The 24,485-nt window shown below is 37.3% G+C and overlaps 1 protein-coding gene across 1 annotated transcript in view; it reads left to right on the forward strand.

Moving 5' to 3' along the window:
• The window catches only part of LOC139144699 (uncharacterized), a 9,966-nt gene extending 1,715 nt beyond the window's left edge, over window positions 1–8,251 (forward strand). Inside the window, exons 4-9 of the mRNA XM_070715424.1 lie at window positions 746–907; window positions 1,457–1,620; window positions 2,515–2,754; window positions 3,413–3,565; window positions 3,935–4,135; window positions 5,271–8,251. Of these exons, the coding sequence (XP_070571525.1) occupies window positions 746–907; window positions 1,457–1,620; window positions 2,515–2,754; window positions 3,413–3,565; window positions 3,935–4,135; window positions 5,271–5,309 (959 nt within the window). The 3' untranslated portion in view covers window positions 5,310–8,251. The remainder of the gene's footprint in view (window positions 1–745; window positions 908–1,456; window positions 1,621–2,514; window positions 2,755–3,412; window positions 3,566–3,934; window positions 4,136–5,270) is intronic.
• Window positions 8,252–24,485: the final 16,234 nt, after the last annotated feature.

Here is a 24,485-nt window from a genome sequence, read left to right on the forward strand (position 1 = left end):
CTTTCTTGATATTATGCAATTAAGCATCCGGCTTTACACTCAGCCAATAGCTGTGAATTTGGCAAGACATTCATTATTTTGTTTTGTCATAAACTTCATGTACCTGTACTTTCTTGATCTTGTACCCTAAAGTACAATTAAACACCCGGTATTGCACACAGCAAATAGCTGTATATTTCCAACATTGTATAATCAACCACAATTTCATTCACATCAAGATGTAAGTTCAGTTTTTTACCATTAAAACACACACTCACAAAATTATGTCTGTTCAAGTAGTGAGCCCAATTTTTGTATTATGTCCATTTGTTATTTTTTTCTCAAACTCAACAAACAAACAGAGATTTATGACCATAATGTTTCTCAGCTACCTGCCATATAAAACCCGCCATCATGTAAGGGTTTCATTGAATCATTTTGTCATGTTAGTTGAATCTGTACAATGTCTTTTTTGTTTGTCTACCATATGTATGGGACATCCAAGATGAAAACAATCTGACGATTCTCTTTGTGATTTGATGTTACATTCAAACACAAATATCTGTATTAAGACTTCATCAATATTGAACCGATTATACATCACATGAATTGGTGGAAGATAGCAAGATTTGCAGTGTCATTGAAAATTGAACATAGTTTTAAACAACTTCAGTCTTTAAATTGTCAACTGCAATCACCTATGAGAAGTAGGATTGATAATAAAATGGCATCAATTGATGACTGTTCCTTTTGATTTCACTGACAGAGCAAAATGGAAGTCGTCTTCTAGAATGGTCAAAGGACCGTCTTGACAAGAAAAATTTACCTGCTAAGGCACCTCCAAAGGATTTAGACTTGACAAGATTGGTTTTATATGACATCTCACGAGGTGTTGATGTCCAAGTACAGTCTGCATTTGGAATGGATGGTAGGTTACTTACAGTGCCAATGTCATGTTTAATTCGGATTTCCAATGTATCATCCCAGGAATTGAACTTATAGCTGTTTCTTTGGTCAGAGACAATGTACACTTTGAAAACTTAGTAATTCATTCGTTCATATAAGTTTATAAGATCAACTGTTCAACATCAGTGAAATTGCAATCTGAGCTTTGGCGTTCTGAAATGTTTCTCAAAATAGTAGTAACAAATATTTTTAGTGTGTCTGCTCAAATTGGGAAAGAGTCATGAAATTTCAGGTTCTTGGTATCATGCTCGGAAAAACATTTTTTCGTGGTTTTCCCTCTTTTTGGTAAAATTACAGGTTCAAATATGTTGACTATTGGCATCAAGTAAGATGTTCAGATATGTTATCCTATGACAATGTGTCTTTGGAGAAGATTGACTATTTTGTTTAAACTGATTTTGTTTAACATCGCATGCTTTGCAATAATTGTGAATATATTTCATTTGAAGGCCAGAAAGCTCCCCTTTGCTTGCACATAACATATCTTAATATAATACCGCTCTTATTCCAGTTGAGGGTTTGTACTGCAATGCATTTGTAAGAGTTGCTCCTGGCAACGAAGCCTTTGATCAAGATAAGACTCCAGAAGGCTATGGTGGAGAAGAGAAATTCCTAACAAGTAAACATGACTACTCAAGCCTGCAGAAGTCACCCCGATGGCTTGACTATCCAACAGTATGTATATGCTTGATTTATTCAGCACACAGTATCGTGCCTTTTCAGTCATATGACATAGATGTTTTCAAGTTTTACTTGAAATTGTCCTAATTGTCAGTGACTTCAATCAGAGATGCAGAGAATAGCAGTCAACCATATTAAAACACTTGTCCATTGCAGAGTTCAAATTCATCTTTCACTCACACTCACAGATCAGAGACTTAGAGCTTCAGATAATGTAGTAATACTTTTATTTGCCATGTGTATGAAAAGCATACATTAGGATTTCATATTCCTGCATTCAAAAGTACAGTTAAACATGGTAGGAATCGCTGATGTTCAGATGTTACTAGTATCTGACTTGTTTAGCCAGGTTGCATACAATTTTTAATCACCAATTTTCTGGCAATTTATATTTTTATTTTTCATTCATATTTATAATTAGCGAAATATACTGTAGATGAGTATACGTGTATGAACAAGCTTGGTAACATAGTGGAATATGTAAGGTATGCATGTGAAATGGTGCACTGTTGATTGTACATTTGATTTGATGTTTTAAATCAGGGAGTGAGAGTGCATGCAATGATAGCACTAATATAAGGGAATGGTTTTGTTTGACAGAATGTTGATCTCATCTGAACATGATTACGCCAATGATGTTGTAATTTGAAGTAAACTGAAAAAGTCTTTGTTGTTTAAATGGTGAGGTGAAGTGATATCCATTGAATGCAACTCCAAGGTTAATTTCCATAGCACATTGCACAGATAACATATTCCACTGTTGATTTAACCTGTTCATCCCCAATTCTAAGTAAACAAGTCCACACCCACTATTGACAATGATGGGTTTGGGTGAAACCATGGCAGTAAATGGGTTAAGTAAATCTGCTGTGAATTTGATTTTTCCAGATTATGCACCCACGTCATGATGTCAATTCCATCATACTGGTGCAAATATTTGGTCTGGAGGCTGTGTACACACCATCAGAGGATGGTTCAGAGCCTGGCACAGTGACGGGACCTGATGGTGATGAACCCAAACTTGACCTTGAGAGTCAGATTGGCTGGACAGCTTTACCAATATTCAATGGTCCATATGTAATGCAAGGAGTACACTCCCTGCCGCTCTTTGAAGGAACTCCCTCTAGAGTGAGTATATTATGCAATTCCTGTCTTTAGGATGCTTTAAACTGCACACTGATACAAAAATAGTATGTCCTCTTTTCAACGTTCACATTGAATGTAGTACATGTAGCTTTGATGCCTCAATTGTGCAAGCCCCTATCTCTTTGATACTGCTCACAGCTACACATCATTCCAACTGATCCATTTGTGTAGTAGTCCATCCTTAACAAATCTCATCAATTTCTTCCCTCATAACATGTACAAGATCATTGTGTAAAATCCACCACACAAACTGACTGGAATCCCTGCTAGATAATTAAGTTAATAATTCTCTTCATCCATGGGGACTTGTAGATTGGGCATATCGGTCTGATAATCGAGTTAATTAGTGTTGGCATGTCTACCTAATAATGAAGTTAATTAATGTAGATATTTTATACTTGATATTTCTGTCTGAGAGTAGGTACATAGATTCCCATTGAAGTGTTAAGGAGTAACTTTATGACACAAGGTGACTGACCCTGCTTACATCAGAGTAGTTTGCTCTGTGTTCAATCCTTTATTTGTATTTTAAGTTGGCTTCTAATTCTCAATGACGTTAGAAATGGAGTAGTTCATGGTGCTGATTGCCAGCATTTTGGAACCAAATGAGAAATAATATTCTTTTATGTGCTCTATCAAGGAGTTTGTACAAATGGCCTTGACAACTCCACTCTTAGAAACCTTGAAGACTTGTGTTAAGGACAAGAGTATTGTGCTTGATAGAAATCATGCGTCATTGATTGTTTCAACATGGGATGGACATTATGATAAGGATGAAGTTGTACCTCTCCCGGTAGGTATCACTTTTTTAACAGCATGGCATTTCTTGAATTTTGAAAAAATATTCTTTCAACAAAGTGTAAAAAATGTTCCTATTCAAGACAGCCTTTACAATTTCACTTTTCTATTTGGCCAGTATATTTCACATACCCCTTTGAGGCTTACATTTACTTGTTTACAAATCAAAGGCATTTATTTGAAAAAAATTAGAGAAGATTGTACCAGTTGTAGAGCCGTCAGGCATGTGGTGATCGTAGTAGGACAAATGCATAGTGAGCCAGGGCATAGATACAAAGTCATAGAATGAACGTAAAAGTGCTTTCTCAATAGCCTTGCACATGGCAAAGGTTTACATGTGATCACATTGTTTCTGTTGCTGTAGAAAATTGATGAGTATTTCAGTGTGGACAAAGCAGAGAAATTCACCAAGACCATTAACAATAAGAAGGGCAAGTTGATGTCAGAGATGGTGCTTTCAACAATGAGTGAAGACGCACAGAAACAAGGTCCTAACAGCCCAGCCTACAAGAAAGAGGAGGAGTTTTATACTGAAGCTATGTCCAAGACTTTCTATGATTTAATGGTATGTTTTATCTCTGTTTCACTAAAGTATGGATCCTCAGATCTGCAATTTATTTCATTTTCCATTGCCCAGTCAAGCAATGTATTGTATTCATTGCTTTGATAAAGTCTGTGAGCAATGCGTGATGGCAAGAGTGTGTGTGTGTGTGCATGGGTACTGCTGGTGCAGCGTGTGGAGAGGTCATAGTCAGAAAAATTGTAACAACTATAGCTCAATTATTGAACCACTCTTTTGAAGGGTGGGGATATGGCCGAGCTGTTTTGATTGTGATGTCTTCACAAGGTGACTGGGTATGTTTTGAGTTTTAATGCCACTGAGAATTTACTGAATTGCATAATGGTAGAGACAGGAATACTGCGTTATTAGCATCACATCAGAGGCCTATGTGTGTTTCCTGCTTTTGGACAGACTTTCCTGTATATTGCTGTTTTGAAGTGGTAGTTTCTGTGTTGTGACATTTTAATATTTTCTCTGATTTCATTTGAAATAATGCAGATTTGGTCTGCAGGTTAGTTAGCAAATGAAGCAATTCACAGGCCACACTTTCTCAAGCTGATAAAAAATTAAGACAAATTTTCTCTTCTTATAACTGTCTTTATTACTTCAGCTTATGATCAGATTTCTTGACATGTAATTTCAGTAGCTTTTGTCAAAACATAAGCACTAACAACGTATTACTTTTACCATTCTTTGAGTGCTATCTGAAAATATCATGAAAATTTTCAAACAAATATTTATTTTTGCATATTAATCATGGCACAGTGACGTCATCATGAATCATGGGTATCTTTCACATAAACAGCCAAATGACCTGACAAATGTTCAAACAGTCAAGCTGTTCCATTGTGTTTGTAAGCTCGTCATTTGCAGAGACTTTGGTGTTGTCAATTAGCTATCAGAGAGAAAACGGAAAAGAAAAACCTGTGATAAGCTTTATGTTATTTCAACTCTTTCATCATCATGGTTTGACCCAAAACCATTGTAATCAGTGGTGATTGTGGACCTGTTCACAGGGAATTAGGGGTGAACAGGTTAAGTGTAACTTTTATCTTAAAAATTTGCTCTGAAGGAAAGGCTGGTGTTTAATGCTGTGTGTATCTTTGTAAAATGTTTTATTTACTTTCTTTTAATACAGGAAAGTGCATTAATGAATGCTGGTTATGGACCACTTTGAGAGGAGAGATAGAAGTGCAATCGGAATAAGACCAACATGCCGTGATAGCCTTTTTCCATGAGTAGATGGGTGTAAAAAGAGACTGATTGATTTTACCATCATGAATTGACCACCCCTGTGTTATCAGCTGCAGCACTGTCTCAGATGATCAGCGTGACTCGCTAGACAAAATGCCATGGGCGATGAGAGTATCACATCATTTGAATCAATGCTGAGTGAATGAAGATCTGTACGTTGAAAGACGTTGGAACATTTTAACCATGCCTAGGAAATGAATGCTCACTATACAGGATGAAATCCATCATGTGGAATTAATGATATCCCTATACATCTAGATATTTCTTAGTAATTATATCAGTCATCTGAAATCTTGGTGGATTTGCAGCTGGACTTCAAATCATCAAGTAACCCTGCAACAAGTGTCAAAGTTAATGAAATATTAATAGTTTCAATACCTTGGAGGTAGTACCTAGACAACTCTGTACAGGAAAGGATAGAAAAACCTAAGATCCGTGTTTCTGTAATTGTGGAATATTATTATATCAGTGTTTTTAACACCATTTGTTTGTTTTTTGCACATGGGGCACAACTCATTTTGAGATATGCTTTTAATCTTTGAAGATGAATTAATGATCAATTGCATTTCCAGAAGTTTCAGGAAGATTTTATCATAACACTTATAGTTGTACATTGCTAGTGCTCTAGAGCAACTAACATGTGTCATAAAATGAAAATTTCTAAACCTCATAAAGAAATCAATAGATTCAGTGAGCAGAGATGATGTGATACAAAATCCATCAACAAGAGGTTAATCATTAATATTTCAATTTCTTCCTGAACATCATAGACATAAATCTGCTCTGAGTTTTTGCTTTTAATCCTTTTCTACCCATTTTGTATGTTATATTACAAACAGGTATTATCAGGGCTGTTGTTGATAAAAGTGAAAATTCTTTGAAGTATACGGAGTAGTTATCATGCAGAAACACACATCATGAATTGTATCTGATTGGCCTCCGCTATTTTTCACCTGAAATATTATAATAAAATTAAATCCATGCAAACTGTGTATATATAATCTCCAAAGATGCATCTTGCCATGTTGAATGACATACATGTAAGTGTAATATTCTCACGTATGTGTAATATTCTCAATTGTTGCATAGGTTCATCTCTGAATGCCATTTTGTTGTCATATTTCATCCCAAGCCACTCTTCAGTAAGGTAGTATGCGCCTTGAAAGACCTGATCTTCTGCTCTACTTTCCAAAATGAAACTTTAAAATAATCTCTTAGCAAATCAAGAATACAAATCTGGGGTCACCATGCAAAGTTTGGCACTAGATAGACAAATCACATACATTTACCAATGTTTGAAATTCAAAATGGCTGCCATAGCGAAAGAAATTAAATTTTCAATTTTCAAAAAAAAGTAAGCCTGAAAAGTTTTCTTACTCAAAGAGCTATAAAATAAGACACCCCCAAAGAAGATCAGAAAAGCATTGTAAAAATCGGAGAGTCTGTACATCTGTCCTTTGGGAACATTCTACCTTACTACCATAAGAGACTTTAATCTTTGTAGTGTACACTGAGACATCTTATATCAATGGTTTGAACAAAGTAATATGTGCAACAGTTCTGATTAAACTGTAAATTTAAATTTAGAGACCTGTATAAGAAGTTGTTGTGTCTAATTCAGTTCTTCCTAAAAGAATCATATATAGTGTTTAAAGATGTCATGATGGAAGAAATGTGAATTGCAGTTTGCTTACTTCAATGGCAACTAGTCTTTTGGAGCAAAATCATACAATAATCATGCTGATTAATTTTTTGATATGAATATGTGCACAACATGAGATATGATGTCAGACTATTTTTTTTTGACATTATGGGTTACAAAATCAAAGAATGCAGCTATTTACAACAACAGGTAATTGTACCCACTAGTCATTATTCACTATGAAGGTAAATCTTAAACATCTACTCTGTGTACTCAGAAGATCAATCTTTATTGTGCCCCTTAGTTTGCTGATTCTTCAGTAAAATGCCCCCACCTTCTATGAAAAAGTGATCCCTTTGAGCTATTGAATTGTTGTTCCTTTCATGAGCTAAGTGGCACAGAAATTGTACAAAGCACACTTATCTCAGTATTTCTTTGAAATCTTCCCAACATTTGTCATGTACATGTAACAAGGTTACTTCATATATGTATAGTTTTTATAGTTTTATGTAGCACTCAACACAGTATTATGTAAGCTTAAGGCCAAACAAAAAAATATATGCGTTTCCCTTAACCTGACTGACCGTAAGAAAACTCGCCTATCCTAGACAATATATTGCATTTTCAAAAAATTAGAGTAAATTCTGTAAATTTGTTAATTCTTTATGGTCTCAGACAACACAATTACAAATAAAAAGAGATTTTCCTCTTATATGCCTATCCTAATTTGAGGCATGTCACCGAAAACATTGTTTTTTGTTTGGCCTGACTGATTTACAGACACTGCATGGAATAATCAAAATAAAAAAATGGCATAAAATATGTCTTTTTTCATCTTAGTTGTTTTATCTTTATCATTTTTATCATTATGTATTTTGAAAAAAGCCTATTAAAATACTTAAACAACTTTCAAGCGTAAGTAATTCTTTGTTTTGCATTCTTATCTGTATTGGTAGTCGAAGGTTTTCATGAATAATGAAATTAGTGTATCAGAGTAGGACTTCAGTATGTAGCTTTCCTGTCCAAAAATCTTTATCTCACCACATTTTGTAAAATGCACCTATGAAATGCCTGCTGGCTTACAGAATGTCACATTGTAATGTAAACCTTGGAATTGATGAAGAAATGTTTGCTTTGATTCTTGAATTGGCACTCATTATAACATATCCTGAATGTCTTTAAAAATTCTGAGTTGACACAGAATAAAGAAATTAATTAATCTATATAGCCTCAACCGAACAGAATAACATAACACAAAACATCAAGTTATCTGCAATTAGTGAAGATAGTATTGATGATGTCATCTTATATAATTTATTACATTGAAAATTTAGTTTCTGTTCTGTAATCACACCTGTGGGTGTGGGTTACATTGGTTACATTATTGGACAGAGAACAGCTATTCCCATACCGTCCAATATTAGCCTGCAGCTATACACAAGTCAGTAGTCAGAGAAGCAGCAAGCCAATCAGTCGTTCAGTTTACCAACCATTCGATCATTTGATCAAATAGTCAAGCTGAACAAGTACCATTAAAGTTGCCCGACAGATATCTTGTATATACTTACACTTACGCAATAATGTACCCCCTCCAAGCCCATAATGAACCAAAGCAAACTTTGCAGAAACCTAAGTACATTGTGGAGTGCAAAGTTGACCACAGAAATTCAACACAATTATGAGCGTCTAAACCTCATTCTCGCAAGCCAGAGCATTTTTTCCATTTTTTCTGCTCTCGCAAAAAAAATTGGCGTTGGGTGATAAGACTCGCCGAAGAGGGCGTGGTGTACGACGATGGTGGCGGACTGCTTGGGCCTCCAATCGCAGGTTAGCTCTACGTCTTTGCCATGTTTATTCCAAGTGATGTTTTTTAGCATTTATACACCACTTTGCCAACAACTCTCTAGTAACCAGTGTGTCTTGCGAGTCGAACATGTACAGGTGTTTCACTACGGCCCAAAGGCGCCCCGTTTTGTACGGTAATAGCGTCCCGAATTTTCGCCACACATAGGTGGAGTGCGCGTTCAGAGAGTCAATTTCACCTCCCGCGTCATGTTGAAAATTTCGCCGTATTTCCTTGCTGCACATCTAAATATTAATGAAAGAGCAACAGGTCCTATTTCCCGTATATGCTGCCCTAACAATTACAATATTTTGGGAAGAATTTCACGAGGGAATTCCAAAAATACGTAAGCGATAACAGACATATGCAAAATCAAGTAAAAACACAGTCAACAGCAAAACGATCTTCAACTCGTCATTTCATAAAAATAAGAGGGAAACTCAAAAAATAAAACCGTAGAGTTTTAGTTACCCATCATGATGTGTGTCATACCAAATATTATAAAAAATAACAGCAAAATGAAAAAGTTAAACCAACGGTTTTTTTAAAATGTATTTTTCATTTTACGATGTGTCTAATCTGCTCGCTTTCCCATAGAAAACAATGGCGTTTAATGTACTGAACAGACCGTACAACTCTCGCTCGTTCAAATTTCTCAATTCTGAACCAATTATAGTGAAAAGTGGCACGGTGTTTCCTTGATATATATACAAAATTGCTGTCGTTTTAGTTTTTTGAATTTCTCGACGAAACTTGTTTTAGTTGCATTTTATTTTTCCGATCGCTGAATTTTTGCTCTTGCCCTCAATAAAATGGCGATCTTACGGCGTTTGCATATGCAGAATCAGGGTCTAATATTGACCCATTTTAATCGGTTAGCGTCTCTTGAATTGTACAGACCGAATACCAGTCAGGTTGTTGTAATTTATACCAAATTTTGGCGAATATAAACTATGAAAATCCCAGTAAACTGCAGAAATAACACAGAACAGAGGCAAACGGGCGTAGAGTCTCCACTGTAATCGTGCAGTGAACGTTATCGATCGATATCCTTTTGTCCGAAATTGATACATTGTTGTCTCGCTCACTCGCGTGTAGTCCCCCCCCCCCCCTTCACAATGGCGCCAAACTACGCCGAGGTGCGCCAAAATGTGCTGAAACGTACGTAAAAGTATCACCAAAACTGAAAAAAGTGTTGTATATTTGTTGTATATACGGAAGTAATTAAGATGCTACACTTCCTAATTGACAACATATATGTCTCATTTGCCGGTATGACATTCAGGCAAACTATAGGCATTCCTATGGGTACAAACTGTGCACCACTTCTTGCTGATTTATTTTTGTATTCATATGAAGCTGAGTTCATGCAGACTCTTCATAGTTCAGGATCTAAAAGAGTTGCAAAGTGCTTTAAAGGGCCATTATTTGTAACTTTTGACCATTTTTACCCCGGAAAATTCCATGTTGGAGGCTCATATTTGTTGCAAAATGTTGTTTTACGAAGAAACAAACATGATTTGTGATGTTATAGCCACATAAAACTGCTAATTTTTGTCCAAACGTGTTGCCCTTCCGAGCTCGTTTGTTGACGTCTGGCATGCTCAGCGTGCTGGGGAGAACGTAGATATGGTGACGCCGCGATCACGCGAGATGTACAAGTTCACCTTTATTGCGGGATCAAAACAACATTGCGTCGTGGATTGCCAGACATCTGGCTACGCAACGTGTTCGGACAATGGACTACGACGTAAGTACCGGGCATAAGTAATGAATATTTATTTTTAAATTGCTGTAAATGGCTCGCGCGGGTGCAGAAGAATGCCTACGTTGGAATCCGCGTGTCAACAGAGTTTGTATTTCTGTCCGGACAAAAATTGAAATTTTCGTTGTAAAATCACATGTTATTTAGTTGTAGGGCACGTAATGTTTCCGAATAATATGCAATTCTCTGTTATTTGATAGACTCTCCAACATGAGCCAGTGATCATTTTAATCAAAACTAACGGAAAAATCGCCAGAAGATACAGCTAATGGAACTTTAATCATACACTATAGATATATTGATGATCTCATCAGTTTGAACAATCCTGGAATTTCTAATTACCTCCATCACATATATCCAGATGAATTAGAAATTAAAGAAACAACGGAGAGCATGAACTCAGCATCGTATCTTGATCTATTTATTGAAATTAGACACAATGCAATACACACCAAGTTGTATGTATAAAAGGGATGATTTTAATTTGAAATCATTAACTTTCCCTACTTGACCAGTAATATCCGTCCGTCGAGTCCAGCTTATGGTGTGTACATTTCACAACTACTGAGATACTGTAGAGCTTGTGATTCATATGGAGATTTTCAAGAGAGACACAGCTTATTAGTCTTAAGCTGGTGAGACAAGGATTTTCACAAAGTAGGTTGGTTAGATCTTTTAAGAAGTTCTATGGTAGATATGGAGATCTTATATCTAAATATGGCAAATCTGTCACTCAGATGATGAAAGACAGTATTCCCGACTTGACTCAGAACAGTAATTTAGCAGATAGCTGAATTACCGTACAATAACTTTGTCACACTAGTTCAATCTTGACGGGTGTAGCATGCTAGCAGGGTACGCTTACCCATTCCGGACACCTGGTACCACCACTTATATAGTGGTTCAAGATTGTACTACCGATTTTGTCAGTGATCTTATGTTTCTTTGTGTGTTTGTTTTACTGTTTATTGGACCTGGTAATTTATTTGCCTTGAATGATAATGATTGCTGGAATCGAATTGATGTCATATTACTGTCAGTACAGGAAATCAAGGGATACCTTGATGTTAAAGTGTATAAGTCAATATATGGGTTATTGCGGAAATTTTTATGACGTGACCTCAACACACGAGCGCCCCGGCACAAGCGGCGCCCAAACAGATTTTCGATCGATAATCTATTGAAAATAAATTGATACAATGTTCGCCGTTGTCAATAGCGACCGGCTGAGAGCGCTGTTCGATAGAAATTATGCTTCGCGGAATACCGTACACTGAGGCATACTTTTGGGCCGTAGTGTTTTGCGTTACCGCTTCTCGTGTCTCTATTGTTTTATTGTAAAGTTGACTTTTCAGATTCTCAGACTCAGATCATTATGTGGTTCAGATCTCAGATCTCAGCTTCAGATCTCAGAAATTCGAAACGCTTCACATTAAAAATTATAATCAGGGAACTATCCTGAGCAAGAATAAGTTACATAAAATCAAAAGTGAAGCATATTTGATACAGAAAGGCACTGAGTACATTCAATGTCAATTCAAAATTAAACAAGTGATCTTTTCCATCCGTCAATCCAGCCACAAACATCGACCACGGTTCCATTTATGGAGGGACCGTGCTTCGACCCTAGGACTTCACAGTTCACTCAAAATCACGCGGAACAAAAAGAAGTGCTTGTGCTGGCTGCACCAGCTCACTGAGCTGGACTCCGACAAGAGCCAAAGTGTGTGGGAAGCTAGGGACTGTGAAATGCCAGAGGAGAATATATGTACAGTACGCCCTCTATAGATCGTACATGATCAGGATATCTGGATATGCCGGCGATCGCTCGATCGAAACTGCGACAATTCTAACATGTAAATCTGTCGAACTTAAAACGGTCTTATTACATATTTCGCAGTACACAACTTGTATAGATTTGATGTTACTAATCGAGCTTAGATCTTAGATCTGATGTAAAGATCTGAATCTGAGACCGAGTCTGAGAATGCTAAAAGTAACATTGTGCTCTGAACTCTTTTGCCAATCACGAATAGCTACGGTTACCCATCCGTCACACATCAACACCTATTATTTCGAAGTTCAAGTTTCATTCCGCCGCTTGTTTCGCCTTGTGTAACGCTGCGTTCACAAATAACGATTAGGGAGGGGGGGGGGGGCTGGAGGAATCGCGATTGAAATCTTTTTTTTCAGATGCCCCCTCAATACCCTAAAAAATTTTCAAATGCCCCCCTCTATATGATCAAAATTTTTCAAGTCCCCCACCAACTATCACAGGCCCGCATATTTGTAAAGGATGTGCGCTCAGAAATAATAAACACGTATTGCGCCGTTCTGCTCACAGGTGTTCAACACTACCTGTTATTAGCACTTTCTATAGTCATATTCCCAAGGCAAGTTCTTTAAACGCATCAGTGAACTTTTTGGATTTATTGGTCCAAGCCAACTTTAGTTAATCCAACTCTGGCCAGGTCAATTGCTCCTGCCGAAGAGCACCCAAAATGACGATCATGAGAGAGTAGGCAAATTGTGAATTCTGGCTAATTGCCATATTGTAAAAAACTGAGCACAGTGACCTACCAAAAATTTGTTTCAAAAGTACAAGACATTAATTAGATGCTACTCAAAATTGACAATACTGGAAGGTTAAAATATTCCATCAAATAAATGTTTTCATCTCTGAAATTTTGGGTGTAATAATTGCAAATTTGGTTAAAAAATAAATAATTCCATTTAGTCATATATTTTTTCATTTCGTCTTTACTGTTCAAAGTTTTACTTTTGTATTATTTTATGACAAGAATGTGAAAATATAGAAAATCAAGCATGGTAACCCCATCTTATTTCTTTAATGTTTGATTATTCTCATATGCCAGAATTCAAAATTTCCATGTGTTCTTCCATGTGTTGCTCTCTGGCCTGATCTTGTTTTGTAATGTTTCACTGTTATGAGCGTCATTTGACAGAAATTCTTCTTCAACTACCATGTACATCAGAGTCAGAGCTATCTCTATCGCTCTTCGGGTATGCAGTGACAGTGACACTGCAGTAGCAGGGCAGTAAATGATAGTGACACTACCCGTACGTAGGCAGTAGCTCTATTAACTTTGTGACAATATTTTTGTTCAGTTTTATACAACTGCGTTCTTGTTCTACTCCCTACAGCATGTTGAACTGTCCAGCATTCAGCTTGCTATCACAGCCTGTGTATGTGTACCATGCATTTGTATCACTGACAACTGACTATCAGTCTGGACTCTAAACTATCATCTAATACATATCTATATAAACAGGCTTTGTCGACAAACTGAACATTGTAGGGAGACAGCAAGAAACTGTAGTTGTTATATTGCATAGAAATATTGCAAAAATCATCAACAGTTGCAGCTTCTGCCCTGTTACTAGGCTCGCTTGGATTTTTATGACAAATCACACTTTTGATTTGTTCGAGATAAAAGTCATGGAAATGTGACAAAATGGTTCTAGATTTTGTTAAATCATTACTAACGTTACAACATTTGGATGACATAAAAATGGTATTCATTTTTCATTAAATTACCTACAAAAACTTGGAATTGGAAAATGTAAAACATAAAGGGGAACCAAAAAATTTTCAAGTCCCCCCTACAGGTACAGCAAAATTTCCAAGTCCTCCATTCTACTATCCCCAAAATTTTCGAATCCCCCCTGAATTCCTCCACCCCCAAACCGGTTTTTTGTGAACGCAGCCTAATGCTGTTCAAATTGTCAGTATGAAAGTTTATTTTTCATAATTAGCTATGATTTAAAAGGATACTTTTGGAGAAATATCCCCGTGTCAAGGCCAGTCATTATGCAGAAACTACGGTCTTCAACACATCAATATATTCTTCTATATTGTACAATCCCATTTTTCAGGTAGGATCTTCGACGTCACTGAGGACTACAACAACTGTTACTTCTACGCGGGAACAATGCTATGCATCGGTGGCCTACTGCTGACACTGGTTCCGTGCATCAGGAAAAAATAGGCAGCACGCCAAGCACTAAAGCCGCTAATGGAAGCGATGGTCAACTCATCGTGTGTATTGGTCGTGAACGACTAAAAGATATACCAGGGGCAATACTTATTGAGCTCGACACTCCTGAAATAAGTATAATTTTAATAAAAAAGGTTGCGCAAAATAACGATAATTTTGTATTACTCAAATATATAGTAATTAGCCCAGAGTGTCCTGTGTCAGTGGACTTGAACAGTAAGGGTAACCTTGATTCTTATTTTCCAAAACAAATTGTGCGCATCTCACGAGAAGTGATACACTTGAGTAGAGTTTGACACTGTTATCGTGATCGGAGGGGTTTTTTCATCGATTGCTACGTCGTCCCAGGGTGCAAATGAGTTCGTCGTCTCCGATCGCAAACTAAAAGTTTGGTACTAGAGAAACAAATAGCCCGACATTTTAGTACCGGCATGCAAAACTCACGATCAGCCACCATCACTGTGTTTAGTCTATGCGTAAAAACCCAGAAATTTGTTTTTCAAAACTTTAAAGATGGTGAAAATTTTACTTGCCTTAGGAGCTTTAAAGTGAGCTCTCACAAGTGGTAGACCATAAAAGAATTGTTAACGTTTGAGAGTCTGAAAATCTGTCATCACTGAGGCGAATTCGTGCATTAGAATATCGAACTAGATAATGTGATCTTATAATACAGTTTCTTCTTTCCAAAGTGCGAGCTGACGCATTTGTATATGTCTTTAGAAAGAGGGGCCCTCCGCACTGAGCTAGCTGTCTCGAACTAAGGTTGTCCGCGATAGGCAAATTTTAATGACAGATTTCATTGTTGGACTTATCAGCGACTTTAACAGGTGCGCAATGAATCTTACAACAACTGATATAGAGTCTTCCGACGAGCGGCTGGTCAATGATAGTAGACTTTCCTCAATATATGTCATAAATTTATCCAAATGTTTTATTACTCTCAGCTGCATATCTGTGCTCGGTTTTGTTAATATTTTTCCCCCGCATTTTTTTCGAGGAAAATGCAGCTTCGACGCAGAGACAGGGGAGGCGGGGAAAGGATTCTGATTTTTAAGCAACCTTTTTTAGGAGGTTCAGATAGATATGTGGGCGATGCGTCTCTATCTCTGCTTTCTATCGGCAATTATTCGGGCGAAGCGAATCTACAAATGAGCCCTTATGTAAGTAGCACATATCTGTTTTTAACCAGATTTTCACTCCGATTCCCCATTTTCTGTGGTCCATACCTGCCATAGAAAATATCGGCTGTACCGAATATTAGTAGTGAATTAGGGATGAAGGATATCCTAAGCAAAAGTGAATGTAATATCAACGGGAAATACCTTGCTATATACCTGTACCTATACAACTCTTTCGATAATTGGAACCCTGATGCAAGAAATATCTCATCTGGTACCGCAAGAAACAATTGGCCCTAGTGAACAAATAGTTCATTTATATTAACGATGTATTTCGCCTGTTCATCGGTCGACACTAAATGGCGTTTTCTATGACATTGCTCCTTTGAAGAGGAAGGCAGGACAGCAAACGTTAATTTTGGTTTCTTCGGCACAAGCTAGGAATATTACACAATTTAAATTTCTCAACTCACAAGACTTCATGTTGTTTAAGTAAAAAATGTTTTTAGAGGTCAGCCTGTTTTAAATGGCGTGGGTTTGACAAATTGAATCACGTCACTTGGTCGTTGTTCGTATATTGTAGGTTTTCCTTTATTTCTGTGTGTAACAGTATTTTACAGTATGTATATGTCATTTTGAGCGTGGAGACATGTGACCACGAGAGTAATTTCATTACTTCCAACTTATGTTATACAAATCTGTCATTTTTATGTGTCAATACGTGTTTTCATTGCATTGTCTACTTATTTTTGTTTGCTGTTCACTTCGTATACTCCTTGGGCATACATTGTATGCATGTATGCAATTAACTCTAGTTTAACTAGTAATACATAAAAAGGCAGCGTCTTCAAAAGACTAAGACGTAGATGGTTACATCTTCGGAGTGTGGAGATACCACCAAACCCGGGGCCAAGGAGTAAAGCCACGTGTGAACAAATTAGCCATAATGCCAGCGCTGTACGATTGCCGGGGGACTGGGAGCGGAGGGGGAGTGGAGTGAGTTAAAGTTCATCGAACCTACCGTTTGTTAATTTTAGCAGTACAATTTGCTCTTTGTCGAATTTATTCCTCTTTTTTTCAGTTTTTTTATTTCGCTATCTCGTCGTTTCACCATTTCGCTGATTGGCATAGTTCATGTACACTGTAGGTCAGGTGATGTAGTAAAGTCAAAATCAACTCTACAGCACAGAGATGGATAAACTCAATGTGTTCATCATTGGTACAACACCACAAATATTTTGGTTCCCTTTTTACAATTTTTTACACTTTCCCAAGTTTTGGTAGGAAATTCAATGGAAAATGAATAACATCTTAACGTCATCCAATTGCTCTAGTGTTAGTAACAATTAAACAATATCTAGATCCATTTTCTCGCATTTTATGACCTTTATCTTGAAACATTCTCAAAATGTATGAATGCCATTGAATTTTCGTAATAAAACAAGCATATATGCCTCGTAAAGGGGCAGAAGCTGCAACTGTTGAATTTTTTTTTCAAAATTTCTATGCAGTATATCAAATACAGTAGCTTGCTGTCTCCCTACAGCATGCTGAAACACACAATATTCTGTTTGTCGACAAAACCTGTATACATAAATATTGGTGATAAATGAATTCGAGTCCAGACTGGAAGTCACTTGTTAATAATATAAATGCACGAAGACAGAGTTTATTTTGACCATTTGATTACCATCTAGCCATGATACAACTTGAAGGCAAAACGAGTTTGATTGGCTGATTCCTGCTGAAAGCGAGATATATCCTCCACTCCATTGAAGAAAAAATGATATTCATCGACGGGGTACCATGAATTTCGATAAAGTTTTTTTACCTTGTGTTGTAAGAAATTAGGTGTAAAATGTTGAAATATTCGATGTAACGATTTGTCAGTTGATGTTATATGGGTTAGTATCGACAGATGGAAAACTAATATTGAGTAATATTTGTACTCTGTCACTTATTCTTCGTATGAAGGTTCTCTAAACTTTATTACTGTATTTGTAATCGATCGTTGTTCGATGAGTTATTGTTGGTTATGTCAGCAGAATGTTTCGTGTCGGAAGATCCTGGATAATATAAGCTAACAGCAAAACAACATGACGTACTTCCAGATTATTATAAGATTTATGAAGGGGTTCTCTTTGTGCGAGAGAAGATTAGAGAAGGATGGTAAAGGAGCGGCTGATCATATAACCGTTGAGTGAGTGTCATGCTGGCTGTTCATACGATAATCGCTGTCATCGTGACTCTGGCTATTACCGCGGTCAGTGTACCACCTGTACGAGGTAGGTTTGATTTTTTATAGTGTCTTTTCAAAAGGGCTTAGCTGTCCTTATGATGGCATTAATAGTTGGTATCAAGCGTCAATTGATACCCAGAGAACGCAGTTGCCCCTCCGAGTTGGATCTTCAAAACAAGATTGATAGAATGAAACTTCAGCATTTCAAAATATGCAATAAGTTGTAAAAATTGACTTATTTCACTGTGTACGGGATAAAGCTTCTAGCGCAAATTTTGTGATGCCTTGCTAAGATAACCAAGCTACAGGGACAAAAACGTAACGGTCTTGCATGTATATCTGTAAGTAGATTGGTCAAATGTGTCTCTTTGCTTCTTTAAAAAGCGCTAATAGTGCCAATAATTGATTGAAAGCAAAAGATATGGAATTAATTATCACATAACAACAACAGCAACGACAACAACAAAGAAGTAATTTTAAATATGCAACGGATAAAACAGCCGTGGAAAAATATCAAAATACGATTATCTTGAAGCAAACACCGAACTCAAGGATAACAGTCACCTATTTACGTTGAACACATGTATTGGTCTTAATAGTGTGCTTAAAAAGTCAACACACGAACTGAAAGCATTCCATGCGTAGAGAGTTCAAAATGAACCATCATAACAAAGTGCAGATTGTCTACCATGCGTTCCATGAGCGTCCTTGATTTCCGACATGCAATATACAGGACTACATCCCAACCATGGTTGGTAGAGGGTGATGATCATTACGGTTGCAATGGGTATAGGAAACCTAAAGTCTCACAGATTTGTTTGTTGTTATGTTATTTCGCATTGCGAGCTGGTGTCGACTGAATGCTCGTCTTTTTCCTTAGGAAAGTGTTACATAAGCTCACCTTCGTATGGGGACGCATTATGATTCACTGTTGTGGACTTTTGAATTTCGTCATGTGATAAGTAAATTAGCTGGTCATCGGATGGATAGCGAAATAAAATTTATCTGTTAACAAGTGGCAAGAGTGACTCTATCGTATGAATGATTTAACTGGCGCCCCCCCTCCCCGTGCGACGTGGTGATTATACGAAAAGGTTTGCTCTCGTGCTCAGACCGTATCTATGTTGACGAGTGAACTATCTTATTTCCAAGACAGAGTTTATTTTGCCCATTTGATAACATCTGGCCCTGAAATAAAGGAAACGATTTAAGTATTCTGATTTCTACTGAAAGCAAGGAATTTCCTCCCACTTTCATTAAAGATATACAGTCACCTGTAATCTAAATATGCCCATATATGACAGGTGCATGATAATATGCTACTTTAATAATTCATCTATTAATTACACGATCATTGTTTTGTCATTTTAAAGAAAAACTCCCATTTTTTGGGAGAACAGCTTCCACCTTTACGTAATTGAGTAGACAACCTTTCGCGTCGACGGCTTTATTTACTCCACCTTCACTTTCTATCTTGTCGCTCATCTTTGTCGTTTGATTGCTGTCTTTGTGGTCAGATGTCTTTGGTATTTTCGGTGCATTTCCCTGGAGCACCTTGCTCACTTCGAACTGCTGCTCAATACTGGTACGCTGTAATGGTACAGAGAATATCGCCATATTAACGTTAAGCTTATATTACTTGGGATTTCGATTCTGTGCAGTGATACTGTATACATTTAATTTTTTTAATTGTTTGACATACAATCTGACATTTAGCAGTAGGTTGTTCGGTACTGTCATTATTCACCTAGCTATGTTACTTGTTCTTGCACAGTACCGGCTTTACAGGCTACTTGGCTCAATGTTTGGTTGCATTCAATTTTGTGTGATTAACAGTTTACCTTGTAGGATCTGATGGCACAGCTTCGGTGACCTGTTTTTTCGGCAATAAGCTGCTCATCTATTCCATCACTATATAGACGTGTGGCGGCAGCTGCCATCAAACTGTGGTTTGTATGTAAAAACCTGATATTCCAGCGTTCTCGCATAGTCTCCCTACTGTTTTCGCAAGTGTATTTTTTCCAATAGGCGTAGTCGAATGTATACCAACAATCTGTATCTTCCTGGCTGGCTGCAGATATGTGTCTGGGGGCGATCTGGGGGACTACACAAGATAGTTATTATTCATTCACTACATGGCGAAATCAGAAGTTAAAAAACCCCACAGGTTTATAATATTAATGACATTGGACAAGAACTTACCAAAGTTTGTTGTATAGATCGTACAAACGGACGATGCATCTTTATTTGTCGTTGTTTTCAAATGCCGTGGTAATCTTTCGCTGCACTTTCCTACATGCTAAGCCGCCAATGTTTGTTTTCGACACATCCTCTCTGTACTCGAGATAGTTTTTACCAACAGATTTGCAAAACTTTTTTTTATTATTTGCCCGGGACGTAAATTTCTGTGCTCTTGACCCCCTCGCGAGGCAAAAGGTATAACAAGACTACCTGGGCGTCAACTAAAGTTTGCGGTGTATGGTCCCCTATCAATTTCTGCTCCCATGCAGAGTTTGTCCTCGTCGGCCAGTGTCAAAACTTCGGCTTGGCGTTTTTGTATGCCAATACCCATGCTATACTTCTAGTTTTCATGACAGAGTCTTAACTATCCTGCAGCTGTTTAAAGGCTGAATCATTTAAAAAGCGCTAGCATTTACCTGGAACAGATAAGTGATTTTGTAAAACTCATGACTAATTCAAAAATTGTTTGGCCAGGATATTCACTGCCATCCTTCTTCCTCATTTCGCAAACAAAACGCGATAACGCTTAATTCAACTCATCTTTGGTCATCTTTGCCAGACAAACTTGACAACTGTGGAATGAATAAAATGTTTGTACGATTGTGAAGTCATATTTGTCCCAGAGATCTCAGGTAGTGAAAATAATTGGTATACTACGGCTTATTTTAATTGTCTTTTGATGCCGTAACATCTCTTTCACTCCCTCCCTATTTATCTATCTCACTACATATGATATAATACGATATGATCTTTTATGATATGATATGATATGATATTGATATGATATGATATGATATGATATGATATGATATTCGGCGAGAAGTTGTGCGGCTCCGCGAAAAAACACGAGTGTACGATGACGTCAAACAGAGAAAAATACCACGGGATTATATATTTATCACATGAACAGTCTTCCTATTTTTCTTTTGACGTAGAGGAATCAAAATTATTGTAACAAACTGCATGAATTTCGTCGCGATTTGTCTTTTATTTACGCGGATCACTTTCATTTCACGGGTAAAGCGGTCCGTTACCCAGCAGATACTTTCATTCATAAATCCCATTAAGTTCAAATTTTGATACATGAAACGGTTTTTCTACCAATGAGACATACGGATTCGGTCACGTGAACGTGTCAATCATTGTCTCGCGCTGTCGATACCAGGCAAGAAGTCTATCGGCGGACATGGCTTTCACCGCGCTAGCGACGGATAGCCATAGTATTTAGAATATTTACGAATAGATTTATGAAGTAAAATGCAACGACACGATCGAAACAGTATTTCTCATTCTTAGAGATGCTGTGGCTTTTGAAAAAATCACACAAGTTTTCGACTTTGGCGAGCGCGAAAGATTCAATTCGATGACACAAATAGTATGCCACATCGCATGTTTGTTTGTGTGTGGCCACAACGCTGCCGTCACCGGTCTCCGCCGGTGTCAAATCGGATCCCGATCTCGGTCGTCAATGTTTTCGTCTGACGGACTTTGATGTTTGCAGTGACACATATCTCGCCCGTAGATACATCCTAATTTTATTACTTGACGGAAATTCCGTTCTGATGTGTGTGGTGTCTGAGTCAACTCTCGAAATACATCGGATTCTATGGGGGCCCGTTCTGGTCAAAATTATGTTTTATAAATTTTAGTATGTTAGAATCAATTTTATGTAGACTGGAATTAATTTACTAGCACCGCGAATTAATTGTATCTTTCTTTTAATTAATTTTTACATGCTTTAATTAATTTGTGTAGTCATACCGAATTAATTTTATGTGTTCCAATTAATTATTTTTGCTTATCTTTGCTGTAATTAATTTTATGTAGTCTAGAATTAATTTTGCTAACATTTCAAATTATTTATATGTTTTTATGTGCCGGAATTAATTTTATGTAGTCTAGATTTAATATAATAATTCCTTCAATTAATTTGGGTTCAAAATGTTTTCACGTGCTGCAATTAATTGAATGTGAGCTAGAATTGATTTCTACTAGTGTCTTGAATTAATTTTGTGTTCGGTCGAAATAATTATGTGTTCGCTCGAATTAATTATGTCTTTGAGCAAATTAATTTTATGTGTTCGCTCGAATTAATTTTATGTGTTTGCTCGAATTAATTATATGTGTTTGCTCGAATTATTTCGGCCGATCCCACAGTCCTTTGCGCACGCTTTCTCAAATCAATATGGCGGCTCCCGACCGGAGTGGTCTATTCAGGCGTTCAAACCGTGATCTGTGAAAATGGAAATCAATACAATAAAGTGATCACAAAAAATTTTGTAGTGTCTCCTGTCTGAGGGATCGTGTATGTGATTGCCCATAGAGCGAAGCCTGACCAATTTTGTGTTTACGTCAGACGTGAACGTTCACCCTTTCTATCGGGCTTTGCCAATCATCGTGTAAGCCTACTGAAGTGTAGTGCAGTGTACCGTAAGCGTACGCAGCAATCGAAAATGAAATCTGCCGAACAGATATCTACGAATATGAAAACCAATAAAGAACTTATAATAACAATGACCACCAGGAAATGTCTCCAAGCTTGATTACTGTCAAATGTCCCTAATTACAAATATAGCATTCGGCAGTTTCACCTCTATCTGTATATGTAATACAGATAGACACAGGCGCTTAAAACTGTCGCTACGCGAAGCCGGCCTGTATACCGGAGAAGAAAACAGGCCGGCTTCGCGTATAGCGACAGTTTCTCTGTGTCTATCTGTATATATATACACAGATAGAGGTGAAACTGCCGAATGCTATATTTTAATAAGGGACATTTCACAGTAATCAAGCTTGGAGACATTTCCTGGGGTCATTGTTAAGTTTTTTATTGGTTTTCATATTCGTAGATATCTGTTCAGCAGATTTCATTTTCGCCTTGAATGCCGCGTACGCTTACAGTACAATGCACTACACTACAGTACACGATGATTGGCAAAGCCCGATAGAAAGGGTGAAAACACAAAATTGGTTGGGCTTGGCTCTATGGGCAATCACATACAAGATCCCTCAGACAGGAGACACCACAAAAGTTTTTGTGATCAGTTTATTGATATCCATTTTTACAGATCACGGTTCGAGCGCGCGCCTGAATAATACCACTCCGGGTCGGGAGCCGCCATATTGATTTAGGAAAGTGTGCGCAAAGGACTGTGGGATCGGCCGAAAATAATTCGAGCAAACACATATAATTAATTCGAGCAAACACATAAAATTAATTCGAGCGAACGCATATAATTAATTCGCACAAACACACAATTAATTCGAGCGTACACACACATAATTACTTAGACCGAACACAAAATTAATTCAAGACACTGGTAGAAATTAATTCTAGCAAACATTCAACTTGCAGCACGTGAAAACATTTTGAACCCAAAATTAATTGAAGGAATTAATATATTAAATCTAGACTACATAAAATTAATTCCGGCACATAAAATAAATAATTTGAAATGTTAGCAAAATTAATTCTAGACTACATAAAATTAATTACTGCAAAGATAAGCAGAAATAATTAATTGGAACACATAAAATTAATTCGGTATGACTACACAATATTAATTAAAGCATATAAAAATTAATTAAAAGAAAGATACAATTAATTAATTCCAATCTACATAAAATTAATTCTAACATACTAAAATTAATAAAACATAATTTTGACCAGAACGGGCCCTCATAGGATTCCACGGCGCTGCACTGAAGAGTTATAATACAGCTGGACAGCTTATGTCTTCGCTACAGCCTTACGCTATGGGTTTGATTCCGAGCTACATTACGGAATTTTTTGTGTGATGAAGGACATTTATCGTTGTTAGTCGAATGACTTTATGCTTTTGCCTCCTATGTCGCTTTCCCGAAGATTATACTGCACTCATTTATTCAGTTGAACTTAGGTTGCAGTGTAGATTTCAGGTTTATCGCCAACTGGGATCGCCAGGTACTATACAGGTACGACTTCCACATTGAGCCTTGCCTTTACGACTCGACTGGAGCCTAGCCGCGACGCGACGTTACTAGAGAGGTTAAGATTTCATACGGGAACGGAACGGGAACGGATACGTCATCACTTTCTGCGCGCTCTCATCATGTTCTGATGATGTCACGCGTTCTCTTGTCGTTTGGCAGTCGTTTTCTACGTGAAACGGCCACTTTTCTCGTACACCTTTTCCGAGAGCGATTTTCACGCTCGCTTCGCCATAGACTGATAATCAAAACTAACATTGCTT

Source organism: Ptychodera flava, chromosome 12 (genome assembly GCF_041260155.1).
Source record: "Ptychodera flava strain L36383 chromosome 12, AS_Pfla_20210202, whole genome shotgun sequence".
Lineage (NCBI taxonomy): Eukaryota > Metazoa > Hemichordata > Enteropneusta > Ptychoderidae > Ptychodera > Ptychodera flava.